At 37.9% G+C, this 15,956-nt stretch overlaps 1 protein-coding gene across 7 annotated transcripts in view; it reads right to left on the reverse strand.

Moving 5' to 3' along the window:
• LOC126297463 (neuropathy target esterase sws) overlaps nucleotides 1-15,118 on the reverse strand; it is a 216,467-nt gene extending 201,349 nt beyond the window's left edge. For 4 of the 7 annotated variants that reach the window (XR_007552528.1, XM_049988340.1, XM_049988338.1 and 1 more), the window contains exons 1-3: nucleotides 14,759-15,115; nucleotides 10,005-10,089; nucleotides 6,957-7,039 (exon numbers count right to left, since the gene is read on the reverse strand). Coding sequence is in view for 6 of the 7 variants with exons in the window: in XM_049988340.1 (XP_049844297.1) it covers nucleotides 6,957-7,039; nucleotides 10,005-10,089; nucleotides 14,759-14,869 (279 nt within the window). In the remaining variant the exon portion in view is untranslated. Of the gene's footprint in view, nucleotides 1-6,956; nucleotides 7,040-10,004; nucleotides 10,090-14,758 lie in introns of all 7 variants that reach the window. The other 3 variants (XM_049988336.1, XM_049988335.1, XM_049988337.1) reach the window with 1 other exon arrangement.
• Between the last annotated feature and the right edge of the window lie 838 nt (nucleotides 15,119-15,956).

Here is a 15,956-nt window from a genome sequence, read left to right on the forward strand (position 1 = left end):
TGATTGAGTCTAGTATATTATGTTGCATGAGCTACCATTGCCTTTTACTCAGTGTCTGCTCGTGATGAAATGGCTTTGTTGACAGATTAGATGTTTATTTAGCAGACAGAAAAATTACAATTACTCTTACAAGGACCACAGCACAGACAACAGCAGTGTCAAAGAAGGAATAGACTTAACTGAGTGGAATCTACCCACAGCTGAAAATTCTTGTTTTTCAGTGTTTGCAATCATGATGTGTTTTTCACATTTTGAGTGACATGCTTCTATTGTGTTTCCATAACATTTCTCATCCTGTTGTTAATAACCACTCTTCTTGTCAGGTGTTTTATATGTCACTAATATCCACTCTTGCGCCCAAGTGTGTTATATGTGGACTATTCATCATCATCATTTTCCCTTCATCCAGCCTAAGGCCAAGTTTAAGACATTTATGGCACCTCTCCAATTCCCTCTGTCTTTCCACCAGTCTCCTTCTATAATTATTTTGTTACAGTCCAGATTCATTCTTCTTAAACTTGTCTTTGAGTCAGTCCATCTTGCTCTAGGTCGACATTTTGCCCTCAAACCTGGGCTGCATCATTCATTTTGGTATTCTACCATCTTCGGTTCTCTTTACATGTCCACACCATTTTAACCTTTCGTTCTCAACTCTCTCATCCGGATTTTCTATCCCAATTTCATTCCTAACTTCTTTATTTCTCACTCTGTCTCTCATAATTTTCCTTAACACACCTCTTAAATATTTCAGTTCACTTGCTTGGATTGTACTCCCCCTCTTTGTGCCATTTTCCCATTCTCTAATGCAAATGTCAGTACTAGTGTAACATATGCCTGGTACAATGGTTCCTTACACTTCATCAGCCCACCCTTCTCCAGGATAAGCGCCTCACACACTGGTAAAATGCATTGCTTTGTTGTACATTTTTGCTAAAACCTTCCTTTGCTCTTGAGTTTTCCATTATCACACTGCCCAGATATTTAAAGTTAGCTACAATTTCAATATTCTGTCCTTTAATGTTAATTTGCACCATGTCTTCTTTGTCTCCTCTGGTTACCACACAGTCTTGCTTTTCTCAACACACAATCTCATTCCACATCTCTTGATCTTTTCCTCTCGATCTTTTCATTTAAGATGCCTATTTGTTGTTCTGTTCTTCCAACTTGTGTCTGGACACAGCTGAAGTTTTTGATATAACCTGCTTGAAGAATTTCAGTTGTTTGTTTTCAGACTCGCTTTCTCTCCAATGTTTCCAATATATTTTCTTCTGGGGACACTATCATAAGACTTCACTAGGTCAAGAAATTTCATTGCTAACTCTTTCCCATACTCCCAACGCATTTTCATCAACTCTCTCATGCTAAAGGTTGGATCCACTGTTTATCTACCATGTTGAAAGCCATAACTGCTCCTCTACTAACTAATCTTCCACTTTTCCCTCAATCTTCTTTCAGTTCTCAGCAACCACAAAGTCCGTTAAACCTGACACAGAAAGACAGAAGCACCAGGAACATTGTAGGCTTCAAATTCTGTCAGATTTGTTGTGAACATTATTTTGTTGAAACACTGACTGCCCACGGTCATTAAAAATGGTTCAGACAGGTTTGGGTCACATACTACCTGTCAATCTTAAATTCGTGGTCTTCTGACAACAACCGATTATGCTCACACAAATGCCAATTAAAGTAGATGAGATATGATGTTGCCATTCATGTTGCTCACCTACAAGCCTGTCAACTAAGATCCCACACAAGTACTACTTTTAATGCACAAACATTGAATTGAATTTGATCCTGTAGGGTTACATGAAGAAGAGATGAAAATAGATCCTGTGTTCCTGTTTTGTCCAGGCAATGCAAACAACAATTATGTACACTGACTAATTACATGACCTTAGAAGTCTCAAAGTTAGCTTCACTATGAAAACAACAAACTCAAATGGAGTGCCATCAATCTGAGGCATATTTTCAATACATTATCAGCCTCATTATCTCATTTTGATCTGAGCTCCCACCTTATAGTTAGCCTGTTGGAGAAACTACTGAAATAGTTCTGGGCTGTACTTTGTAGTGGTATAATTATACAATTACACTTACATTATGATGTTGATGAGACATACCATTAAAAATGATTAAAAATGTCACACATCACCTACATTCCTCATATGAAGCCATACAATACAACTGAAGCTCAGAATGATTATATTGCACCAATTGATCACCAGAAGGCTGTGACCACTACACACAAAGCTAAGAAACAAGAACAGTAGCATGCACCCAACAATTTTACAGATGATGTCTCTCAGAACAAGACAGCAGAAGTTTGTCAATTCCAGTTCATGACAATTAAGACAAGAGACAGAATGTAATGATGGATCAGTATGTGATTTACAGACGTAATTGGTCTAGCGGCAGGTCACTATTATTGTTCAGACATGTGAACAGTTCAGAAGTAATCTCTTATCTTGCGACAATGGGGGGGGGGGGGGGGGGGGGGAATTCTTTGTTTCAAACCCATCTCAAACTAATTATTTTACCTTAACCTGGTAGTCCTAAGATGTCCTGTAATCTATAGAAAGAGTGTCATTTTCTGTGCCTTAAGTACTTCTATAAATAGTATGCAAGCTACAAGACTATGTACCATTTAGATAACTGAATTTTGTCGTAGTCTGAAACCTGCATTTCACCATCTCCAGTAACATAACTACATAAACATGAAAACACACTAATGAAATAAGTAAGTTCCATAAAATATAACCATTTTTCCCTGTAAGTTTTCAAGGTGAACCACAATATAATGAAGAACGTACCCAACACTTGCACTTCAGAAACTAAAAATTACCTCTGAAATTTGATACAAGGATTTAGCTAAGGATTCTGCATATCTCACCTGTTTGGCTGTTCACTATACATTATCGCATCAATAAATATTTAAGCTACAGCTTGATTTGAACAGCCTGACTGACTTCAAAGGGGACTCAAAGATATCTAAACAATCAGTTTTACATGTTCTCGTCTTAAAGCAACTGGATTCACATAGACTAAATGAGAATCTGTATAGCAGGCATGAAGAAAGAAAAAAAAAAAATGTCCACAAGAAAGAAAGAATTGAGTGAACACAGTAACACTAATTCTCTGCCAATAACAAGTTCATAAAGGATTAGAGCACTAGCTCAGATCAGACAGTAGTGCAAAAACTGCATTTTGTTCCCACTGTCTGTGTCAGAAATGCAAGGAATTACTTAAACCCAATTCATGCAGAGTGTGCCACAACAGTGCACACATCCGTGTACAGTTAGGCCACTCCATGTGGCCGTGCCTGCCATGCTGGGCACTGTATTTAGTCTCACCAATGAGCTCTTAAAATAAAGTGCGATCTTTATATTCTTTATTGCTGAATTTCCGAAAACTAGATAATATTACAAAGAGGAACATTTCAGAAAGAGCTTTTGTGTGATATAATTCGAAACAAGGTACAGCACCAAGTCTCACATCATACTGTTTAGAGGAGTAACACAGTTTCTTTTATGATTTGTTCTTGCTGCATATGATGAATCTCTTTACAGGTCCACGTTGTTTCACTGACAGTTCACTATTGCTTGGAAAGTGTCTTTCTCAAAGCCACACTTGATTTTCCTTGCCTGATCAACAATCTTCTGGTGTTTTCATTTCTTGATGGCATGTCTCTAAAATCACTCTAATGAGGCTGACATGAAATTTGATAACTGAAGTATTCTTTCCAGTGCAAACCTTGTGAAAAAGTGGGATTTTAGCACACACATGCCTATGTAATAAGAAAAAAAAAGTTTTTTGTACCATTTGTGTGTTTTGTGAACTCATTCCACTGAGCTAAATAGCATGCTGCATTTGTCCACTGCTGTAATCCAATACACATTGTGGTTTAAATTTTTCAGTACTAGTTTCGTTGTCTACTTTCCCTGCTGATTTCATTTCAGCGGTATGCCATGTCTTCAACACACAAATCATCTCTCTTATTCAAAGACATCACAGTGTCTGTCGACCCAAATTCTCTCTCCCCTCTTTGCATTTTTGCTTCAAGTTTTAGCGCACCTTCCATGTTCATGTGAACTGTAACTACAGCATTTGTTCCTCTTTCATAAAAACAATTCACATGTGGTGTGTGCCCTCTCCCCAAACAAGGTTCCAATAGTGTTGTCACAATATTGCCAGTAATTCCCAAATAGTCTTCACTGACTACGATGTCACACTTTGCACCATTAAAAACTAGAAAGTCAAGCATAAATTCTATTTCACACTCACACTGAACAAATATTTTTATACTAAGTCATCTTTTAGATGGAATGTACTGTTTGCAAGCCAAGCATTCCTTGAGCAATGGGAGACTATCGCCAATACAAGCTTTCTGGAATCTAGTGAGTGCTCTTCTGAACTAACCCTCTCAGGCAAGAAACAACTGACCTTAAACATCCATAATGGATGAGCTTTATCTGATATTATTTTGTACAGCTTATAATCTTGAGTGTGAACACTGTTTGCAAAAATGCAGCATTTGGAGTAACAATACATATCTGTCATGTTACATTACTTCACCAGTAATTGGAGATATGAGAGAGGATCATTAGATCAATATCCAGAACATTTCATTTCAAGGTTTTAGTTGTCGACTTGAGATGAGTTACTGCCAGGAAACAATGCATTCCTGCTATATACGTATACGTATCTTTCCAGGCTCTCAAACAGCTTTCTCTCATAAATAAAAGTACTTTGCACCAGGAAGGATCTGTTAATCTTATCTACAATAATTGAGACTAATTTCTCTGTGAACATGTCTGATAAACTTGTAATGCACAAGGGTTTTCCAGAATTATAGGAGTCACATCTGAATGTGCTGTGTCAAAATCGTAAACCCTGAGTTTCAGCTCTTTTCTGTACCATGAAATTTTTCCACAAAGTTGCCTTTGTTCCCTAGGGCGTGTTATCTTAATCTCTATTATCACTGTCAGTACCACTTCTGGAAGATGAAGTTATGCAATGAGAAAAGCAGCTTTCCAGCCCCAGAGGCATCGGAGGACAAGAATAAAGAGGCACAGTGTACTCAGTTTCAGACAAAGAATGACAAAACTAACTCACTACAACTTTCTGTGAGAATGTATCCTATTTCCTCCTCAGACAACACACACTTACATATTTTCAAATATAATGGAACAAGACACAGCAGGCCACAAGATCGACAAACTGCAGCTCCTGCCATCTGAGTCACATGGAGGAACAATTAGTAATCCCACAAACTACCTGAACAGTGAAACGATAATTAAATGGACACCCTAGCTGCAAACAGGCGTTGATGTACTTCATTAGGGACATGTTGAATATGTGTGCCCTGGCCGAGACTCAAACCCGGGATCTCCTACTTACATGGCAGACGCTCTATCCATCTGAGCCACCGAGGGCACAAAGGATAGCGCGTCTGCCATGTAAGTAGGAGATAGTCGCGCTATCCTCTGTGCCCTCGGTGGCTCAGATGAATAGAGCGTCTGCCATGTAAGTAGGAGATCCCGGGTTCGAGTCCCGGTCGGGGTACACATTTTCAACAAGTCCCTAATGAAGTACATCAATGCCTGTTTGCAGCTAGGGTGTCCATTTACTTATCGTTTCATTTCTAGCAAAGCTGCATGGTCATCTACGGTAACTGTTCTTTTGGGAACAGATACTATCGTCATGTATACCTGAGAAGTTACAATTGAATATTATGTCGCTATCATTTATTAAGAAAACCACAAAATACATATATTTGGCATTAGCTCTACTGGCACACTCAGCTCCTATCAAATATACACATTGCTAGCACTAGAGGTATGATGAGTGCGCATGGATATATATTTCACTAACAGTTAAAGGGTTAAATGCATTTGAACTGCTCCCCACAGTTAAGGTCCTTAATACATACTCAGGTGCTACCCGATCAACTCCCATCTTCAGCGTAACATAAATATAGGACGAGAAAAAATTGTGTTCCCGGTTCTTCATTATCAGACATTTCAATAACAACTGCCAAACTGTCTTCTGTAGTATACTAAGTTCTAGGCTATATCATCAAGTGTCAAAGTTTCACTTACAAATGCAACTCATTTTTTAAACAATCACAGCATTTCCGAAGTATCAGCAAATGGACCTACTAAAAATTGGATCTAGAAATTATGCCATTTATACAAACATCAAGAGCAATGATAGCTAAAAACACTCTGCTTGTGGCCCGATCTCTTTTTCACTGCCCCTGCTACTTATGCAACCGATGAATGTACAAACACAGTGGCTTGTGAAAGTTTTCAGTTGCTGCTGTCACACGGGAAGTGTAAACCCAAGTCATAAATTGTTGCAGCTAATTGGATTCAGACAGTTTTTGTTGTCAGCTCGATGTAAGCCATGTGATATGTGGTGTACAAATTGAACATTTGTAAAGGAAAAAAAATTTGAGTCTCCCTGTACACTAATTGATACTGGGCTATAAGAGCATTCTGTAAAAACTTTCAATACATAGAGTACATTTGCCTTTCAGCATGATCGTGAATTATTATAATGCACTTTCTTATTTAATTTCTAATTTCTGAAATCATGAACATAATTTTGATACACCTTCTACAACACTACATGGCAAAAGCATCCAACAAGGTGGTCGCCCCACACAACGAATATATGCACACTTCCTAGCACACAAAGCAGAGAAAGATAATGAAAAATTTATTAACTAAGAATTTGCCAAGAAAGCTGTTAATGATTGCTGCACTGCCCATAAAACACAGGACAGAGCCCAAGACTGACTGACTGACTTGACTTCTGAGTATAAACTTTTTCATGATCATGCTGAAAGGCAAATGTACTCTATGTATTGAAAGTTTTTACAGAGTGCTCTTATGGCCCAGTATCAAACAGTAACATGGGGAAAGTGTTATTTATTTTGTGGAAAATCATCTGACCTTTCTCATAATTTTCCTGCCGTAGTACATCATCTTATCCCTTTTCCTGAAGCGTTTTCCAGACCGTCTTGCCTCTGGCAAATCTGCAAACAAGAGTTATTTTTATAAGTGACAGCTGAAAAATCAAATAAGTTTCAGATTTAAGACTTGGGTTGGGTTGTTTTGGGGAGGAGACCAAACAGCAATGTCATTGGTCTCATCGGATTAGGGAAGGATGGAGAAGGAAGTCGACGGTGCCCTTTCGAAGGAAGCATCCCAGCATTTGCCTGGAGCGGTTTAGGGAAATCACGGAAAACCTAAATCAGGATGGCCGGACGCAGGAATGAACTGTCGTCCTCCCAAATGCAAATACAGTGTGCTAACCACTGCGGCACCTCGCTCGGTGTTTAAGACTGTGTGTATAATATATCGTGTAGTAGTTTCCTCTTAAAACACATATTCTGTTAAGGTATCTCTCAAAGAGCTCACATATATCAAGAAATATGCAACAAACAAAAAAAATCATAATAACTTGCAAACTAAATTACAGAAAACTACATTACAACAACAAATGTTTACAGGATGAACAGCAGTGGATTTTTTTTATATTTTTTCTTGTCCAGCCATCCTATGGAATACTAACATCTGGATGTGATTTTTGTGGCAGTTTACACTTATTTCACTGTAAATTGTGACTGCAAATAATGGAAGTAGTAAATGTAACAACTCACCATATAATTGAGGTGCTGAGTCACTGACAATGTTATGTGCATATTAGTTACTGAACATCTCAAATATATGATGAGTTGTTACTTTTACTCCTTCCTTAATTTACATTTCACTAGTCTTTCCATTACCACATTAATATATATGACTCTGTGAGTCATAATTACAACTTCCTCATATTTCATCTGCCTAATATTTTATGGGTACGAACAGCAAAGTTACACACACAAATATGAGGTAAAGAGAAACTGGCGGAGGATATCGTAATGATACTGAACCCATTAATGGAATTTTACAGCGGTTTAAGAATTTGGATAAAATTTTTACAAAGTGCACAAGATTTCAGATATTATATTGTGACTGTTGTTTTTATATGCATATGAGTTGTTATTGGAGACTACTGAGTGGCAGTGAGAAAAACTACACAGGTCAGTGAAAGCAACTGCTCATTAAATAAGTGGGAAAAAAGTAATAGTAAAGCATGCAAAGATCAGATTCTGAGTCACAAAGTCATTTTCTTCACAGAAATAGCACATAAGAACACTCATCAGACACAAACTCGGGAACCCAGACTCACGAAACCCATTCTCAACCATCATTATTTTATCTCTATGAGTTGCTTGCTATTTAGTATTAGCTGATTACCACATGCAACTGAAATAAGGGTAAAGGTTGAGTAAATATCACCCCCTCATTGACGACATATTCCTTTCTGAACAACAAACGGATATGTTAAGATAGTGTTCAAACAGATGTTGTAAAGGTTGTTAACATTTCCTTATCGCCATGACAGTTTGGTGAAACTGTGTTTACACATAAAAATTTGATGCTGTTTGCATCAAAGAGAATTAATGAGCAAGGTGGTGCAATGGTTGAAAACTGGACTTCCACTTAGTAGGACCTTGTTCAATTACATACGGGGCCATCCAGATTTAGGTGTTCCATGGTTTCACTAAATTGATTAAATCAAATGTCATGATGGTTCCTTTCAATTTCCTTCGCGAAACAGGTTTTGTGCACTATCTCTAATGACACACTGTTATTCAAAAGAAAAGTAAAGGAAATGGTTTTAACAAAGGAACATTAAGAATTCAATATCCCATCAACATCAAGGACATTAGACACCGATAGTTGATCTAGAAAAGCAGTCATGGATTGTGCAGCTGGTCCCGGCGTAGGTTCGAGTACTCCCTCGGGCATGGGTGTGTGTATTCGTCCTTACGATAATTTAGGTTAAGTAGTGTGTAAGCTTAGGGACTGATGACATTAGCAGTTAAGTCCCATAAAATTTCACACACATTTCCTCATTTAGAGAAAATATGGAAATCTAACTCAAGACATCCAGAAAGGTATTCTGACTCTCTTGTCTTAACTGCTGCATCACCACTTTGGATTTAGGCTAACCTCTAGAATAAACTGCACAACAAAGTGATGATGAAACCTGCACAATTGTGAGATAACATAAAATATTGAGGTTTTAAAGAGAAAATCATGATACAAAATCTGTTTAGGACACCTGCTAATGAAAGATGAAACACAGATATGTTAAGAACATCAAAAAATTCACACATACTACAAAATGAGTAACCTCATCTACCACAAACCCACTGGAACAAAAGCTCTCAGTAAGAGAGGTGCGATTTTACCCAATAAACTTATCTTTTCAGGTGTAACAAATTAATTGTCAGTTAAAGAAAAATATCTGCAATTTGGCAGACAGTAGCAACATGGGTTCTACACTATTTAATTTCTTATTCTTAAAAATATTAATGTATGTTAGCATAGTTCTCTAAGTTGTAAAATTCTTGTCTACTACTTCACTACTTCCCTTCTAAACAATTTTCCTGCCTACAGCTGCAGTAATTTCCATCAAATCTGTTTTCAGTAATTGTAAAATTACCTCAAAATATCATCACTATTATCATCCTTTTCAAAAAATTTGAAATACAGTCTAGGTACACAGTAGTACTATTATTTGCAATGCTTTAAAGTGAAGGTTAATTTAATTCTCTAGTTTTTAAGGCATATGTCCAGTACAAAATATTCTCATGCAAACAGCCAGCATCCAAGCATCAGGGGAACAGTGTGATGGGTGACAAGTTTCTCTGTTGTCAAAACATTTTGCATTTGTGCCATGATTATTTCAGTATCCAAAGAACAACTTTTTGTACATAAACGTTTATTATTACCAAAACTGGTTTTGTGCACTCTCTCTAATGACACCCTGTTATTCAAAAGAGAAGTAAAGGAAATGGTTTTAACACACACTATACAACCACAACTCGAAAACGGAAAGAGAGTAACCACTGTAAGAATGCATTGCAATAAAACACACACACTTACCCTTGTTGCTCCAGTCTCGAACATAGTTTAGAATTATCTGAATTGCATAGAGAATGAGCAGGACAGTTACCACTTGGAACATGAACTGAAACACACAACCCAACAGCATTAGAGATTCCATAAGATGATTTGATAAAATTTACTTGCCTAGTTGGTAACATAAATTATCTAAATAAACTGACAATTCACTAGATACTACAAGACAATGCACTTCATAATCTGATCTAAGCTAATCTAATCTAATCTGTTCTAATCTAATCCAGTGTTCTCCATGTAGTGAATTATGCATAGGCTACACGAACTGGATTGGAAGCATGAATTCGTCTCTGGACCGAGCTCTGGAGCTTCATCAGAACTGAGACAGGTCCCCTGAATATTAGTTAACTGTTTGAAGATGAAAACACAGCCCATAAAATGACACACTACTAAATTAATTAATTTTGAGAAGGCAGAAAAGTAGCAAATGTGCTGACACTCCAGAGCCGACACAATTGTACCATCACAAAGAGATATTTCTCTTACTTGATGAAAATGCAGGTGGTGACAATTGTTATTGTAGTACATTGCCTTGCTGTCCTAAGTTATAAGCTTAGGACAGCAAAACAACAGTATAACTAACCCCCTAAAATTAATGATAAGCGAATTACATTAAGTCAATAATAATGAGAAAAACAAGCCAATTTCTAAAACCCTCCCCTTGAACCGTATGCATAAAAAAGGAACATCGGAAAGAAATACTTAAAATTAGTGACATCAAAATATAAAATCAGCCTTCGACGATAAGACAAATGACAGAGTTAAACAGAAACGTTTAAATCATAACAACAGGCATTGCAGTATCCATAACCATTTCTAATGTAGTTAAATCACTGTCACCAATAAAATGCACAGTCATTTTTCATATTTGAAATCAGTAGCTTTCCTATACAGTAATCTTTGTTGTTGATGAACCATAATAATCTCTTACTAGACTGTCTTTACCTAAACTCATCAATAGCACTGTCATTAGTAGGCCTCAAATTTGGATCAGTTGGAGCACACTAAACTGGATGTTGGGTTTGACCCATGATATAAATGTTACTTGGTATGTCACACATAATACTGACAATATTTGTTTTGCATTTATAATATTTTGTAGAATGGATCTTGTGCTGACAGGCTGTTCTGTAGTGTAGCCCAAGGTTGAGGCTAGGCCGAATGGCTTCAGCTCAGTCATGAGTAGGTGAAGCCAATGAATGTGAATACCAAATCTCAGTAGTGGCAACAGACAGATTGGTAGCACAGAGTAAGGTCTAGTTTAGGAAGAAAGGTGGAGGGCTGGTTGTGAGAAGGCAGAGTGATGTGGTAGGCGTCAATTAACCTGGCTCGAAAAGTCATACCACAAGGAACTTCAGATTTTGGATTCTAGAATCAAGTACACAGTAGAGCTGGCTACCCATCCCAAACTCTTTTCTGCAAGGATAATGGGGCACAATTCTTCCTTCACTTCAGAACAAGAAGTGACTACACTTCTTTAAAAGACACAATACTACTCTTTGAATGATATTTTGTTAAAGATTGGAATAGGTCTTAAAGGACACTCCTACTTCTCCATGGAGAAATAACTTCCACTGTAGTCAGACGAAAGCCCATCCTTCACTGCTCCTGTGTGTTACAGCAGGGAAGTTTCTTAACATTACAAATGAAAAGGTAAGTATCCCCAAATTGGAGCTGGCTCTCAATTTGAGTGGCACAGCATGTTACATGAATGAAAATCTTCTAAGGTGTAAAAACAAGCAGCTAACTTTAGAAACAAATTTGATAAAAGGTTTACCTTTAGTGTGCAATGTTTTACTAAATGAGCTGTACAAGCACTCGCATGGCTCTGCTCACAGGTTCTATTTACCTCTGCTTTCCATTTAAAATTTCATATTTGTAGATCTTTTATACAACACTGCAAAATGGTACTAAAAAACGAAAATCATTAATATATGGCAGGTGTGAGATTAGCTGTGGATCTGCCCACATGACTTAGTAGGTACTGAGCTGCCTGTTCACACCAGACTTGGGTTCCAGTCAAAATCCGGCACAAAGTTTCCTCCTATTATCAGGTGTTGTAATACAATTCATACCGACCAGTGTGTGGGGTTTATCTGCCCTATTAACTATACTGGTAAGAACTACTTGTCCCCATTTTAGAAGGATCTGAATTATTTTGATTTTTGTCCACCACATCCATCTTATTTTCTTGATATCATAATGAACTGGAGCCTGCTTTGTGGACAGAAGCATTATCATGTGCATACAGAGAAAATGTTAGCTATCAAACTGTTGCTACTGTGTGGCATCCACGCCAATGTCTAAAATGTTTGAACATATTCACAATATGATTCAGTTATTGACCAAAACTAACAGTAAAAGATCAAAAAACAAAAAACAGTCCCATGATCATACACCATCTGCACAAATTTTGCCATTGGCACAACAACAACAGTTTGTCTTCTGCAACAGCCACACATCACCATATATTAGTATATTATATCACACAAGACAATCGTCTTCCAATTCACCACTAATCAATGATGGTGTTATTTGTACCACTGAGCAAGCTTGGCCATTTGTTCATGTGATCAGCAGCTTGTCGGCAGCAGTGGTACAGAGAAAATTTAGCCTTACCACCTTTTGGTGGAGTATTCTGTCACCGATCTCTGTAAAAGAGCTCTAACCGAAATCTCCTGTAATAGATGACAACTTTCTCTGATAACAGGTTCACACTGCAAATGTTAGAGACTGGAAGACCTCTAAGACCTTTCTCAGCCCTGCAAAGGTTTCCACAATTAAACTGCCCAGACTGGAGCTGGGCACAAATAAGATACGTGGGATACATCTGTCAGAAGGCTTGAGCTTGCAGGTCCCTAATATCATGTCCTCTTCAACTCACTTATTTCCCTGACATACCAATTCACAAAATATATTTACGAAACCTGCAGTTTCATACGTATCCTCTGGTGCACAGCTCAAAATCACACACGGTGTATAGAAATTTATCAATGTCATGTTGATATAGTCCTGCTCCTGTTACACAGATATTTTTTTGCCTTCTCTCTCACAGTTTAACATTCCATTAACATCAGGGTACTTGTAAATAAAGAATTTGCTCAATTGATCAAGGATTCCAGGTGACAGTAATAGTGCCACAGCAATCCCCCTCCTCACACACACACACACACACACACACACACACACACACACACACACACAAGTAAGTAAATAAAATGTTGGCTGTGGTGACAGACTGATCTATAATCTGTAGCATAGCTCAATTTCAGTAATACATCCACCCCTCCCTCTCCCCCCCCCCCCAGATTCCAAATACGTTTTCATAATAAATTTTGCAGAATGTTGTGCTGTCCACAGAATTGCTTTTGAGTTTTGTGGAAAATTCAAGCCAGATTTCTCATTGACTTTATGACAAACTATAATGTAATTAAATGCAACTGTTTTGTGTGCCTAGAGTTTTAGGGGTCGTGTGATACCTTTACATAATGCCCCCCCCCCCCCCCCCCACTCTTCCAATACATCACATATGTAAACATTAAGCTTCATTACTGGTCAAATTGTTACCACAAACTTTATTTGGCTTTCACATTCACTAGCTTTGCCAACTCACAACCAAACTGTCACCTTCCAACCTAAACTATACCTCGAGCTGTGTAAACATCAGTCTGTCACCACAACCAAGATTTCAGGGTGGTGGGTGGGGGTCCAATACCATACTTTAACCAATAAGTTGATAAAAACCATTCTGATTTAGTGTACATGACATCAACAGAATGATTATAAGAAAGGGGAATCTCTTTATGCCTCAAAACAGTTCCACTGTTCACACCTCAAGTATCTTGTGGAAGACACAGAGTTAATGTCCAAATAATGTTTGGCAGTGCAATGAAAACAATCAGCTTGAATGTCTTGTGCAACTCACAGAGTTGCTTTCTACAAGTCATTTGGCAGCCAAATAAAAACGAGCACATACTCACACAAATGAAGGGGACCTTTGTGTTAACATTTTATTTGTTTAGAAATAAAAATATCACATGCACAATGTGTGTACCCAACAATTTCTGTTCTGTCCATGTGTCCAGACATACAACTGCAGGTTTTGTTTGTTTTTTGACCTTCTCCAAACATAACTTGTTTATCCTACTGGGAACTCTCTTGTCCTAAGGAATTACGCGTGTTTTATGCACTTCAGCTTTACATATAATCAATAATACAATACTTGGTTCACTCTTGCGTGTATTATTGGATGAAAAGTACTAAACTGTCATCACTCACTCACATTTATGAGCGTACATCTGATTTGCTTATTTGTATCTGCTGCTTCAGCTAAAACACCTTACGTGTCACACAACAGGATAAAAACTTACATCAGAAACTCTGCAACAACTGTGCTTCACAGATGAGGTCTGCATATATTAATCAGTTACACTTTATGGCGTGAGGTCTGAATGACATGATTCTGGGTTTTAAAACATATTCTCTTACATATACACAAATATTTAATCTCGAAAACAACCTCCTTCACACATATATCTTCAACGCCATAAAAGTAATTTACTGGTAGGGAGGACATTATACTACCCTTTTAATGAAGAAGCTTACAATTCAACTAAATTGTACCATTATCTTTACTCAGTGACAATTGATGGGAGTGGAGTGAGCATTTTTGTTAGTAATCGTCAACATTGCATAACATATGAACAAGAAGTACAAACCAGATTCCGATGCACGACTGTTGATATAGTCTCGGACCATTTTTCAAACCCTATGTAGTCGCCGAATCCGTACAAGTATTCTTTTAAATACAGCATATTCAAACTGAACATCGTGCCCGTCGACTCTCCTTGTCATTAAATTTTCTTAGTGTCTTTCGCATGTAGCTGTAGAGCACACACGTTCATCTGGACTTTTAGATAATTACTAAATCCCTGGAAAAGTTCACTTCATGCGAACACTGTTAAAACGCTGACACACGGAGCACGGCGTCCTTCTCCCGCACTACCAAACAGCTGACTGTACGAGGGGCAAAGTCTGAGGATCAACAGCGAATTCGATTGGCGGCAATACGTTACGTCATACTGAATTGCGAACAGCACACCGTGGTACCCGATGTATTGACAAAGGAGATACGTAAATAAAAGTTTTCAAGGCGGTGATTCGCCATAATAGAGTACAAAATAAAATATATTCTACATGTTCTGTGCCCTTACTGATAAATAACGAAATAAAAGGCGCCGACTGACAATTTCCGCAGAGATGAGAACTACCTACTGAAGTTTTGTGTATGATGAAAGAAACCGTGAGCGAAATACTGTCGCCGATACTTGCGTCACCAACTGGACAAAACTGAATCGCACGAGTGACGTTTGACTGCCGGTCTTTTCGTGTGTATTCTTATTGAGCAGTCGTGTTTCAGACCTACCAGACACATCGTATTCCGCGTATTAGAATAGAGTTGGGATAACACATTACACGATTACTTTTGATACGGAAGCAGATTAAAGAATTTATAGCAAATAAACAAGCAAACTATACACAACAATATTAAGACTTGCTATACAGAGCAGAACTGTGGGAGTTCAAAAACTGCCCATTTCTCCATTGAGCGGGAATGTTTAGCTTTATATAAAAATGTATTTTTTCCGCAAGAGAGGTAACCGTAAACGAGAGAAAGCGCTATAAACCGTTCTGTTGATCGTTCTGTAGGCCTAAACACATATAAATAAGGAACTGCGTCGTACATTATACAAGGAGCGATCAAAAAGTTTCCGTTCGAAGGCCGCACAGACCAGAACCGGTAAGCCAATCAGGCAAAATCGCCCCGAGAATTGAGATAATCAACCGACCAACGCACCAGGTTGGAAGATACTCGTTTAGTAAAATACCGTGTCCTGCTGCGTGAAGAATCCGTAA

Source organism: Schistocerca gregaria, chromosome X (assembly GCF_023897955.1).
Source record: "Schistocerca gregaria isolate iqSchGreg1 chromosome X, iqSchGreg1.2, whole genome shotgun sequence".
NCBI lineage: Eukaryota > Metazoa > Arthropoda > Insecta > Orthoptera > Acrididae > Schistocerca > Schistocerca gregaria.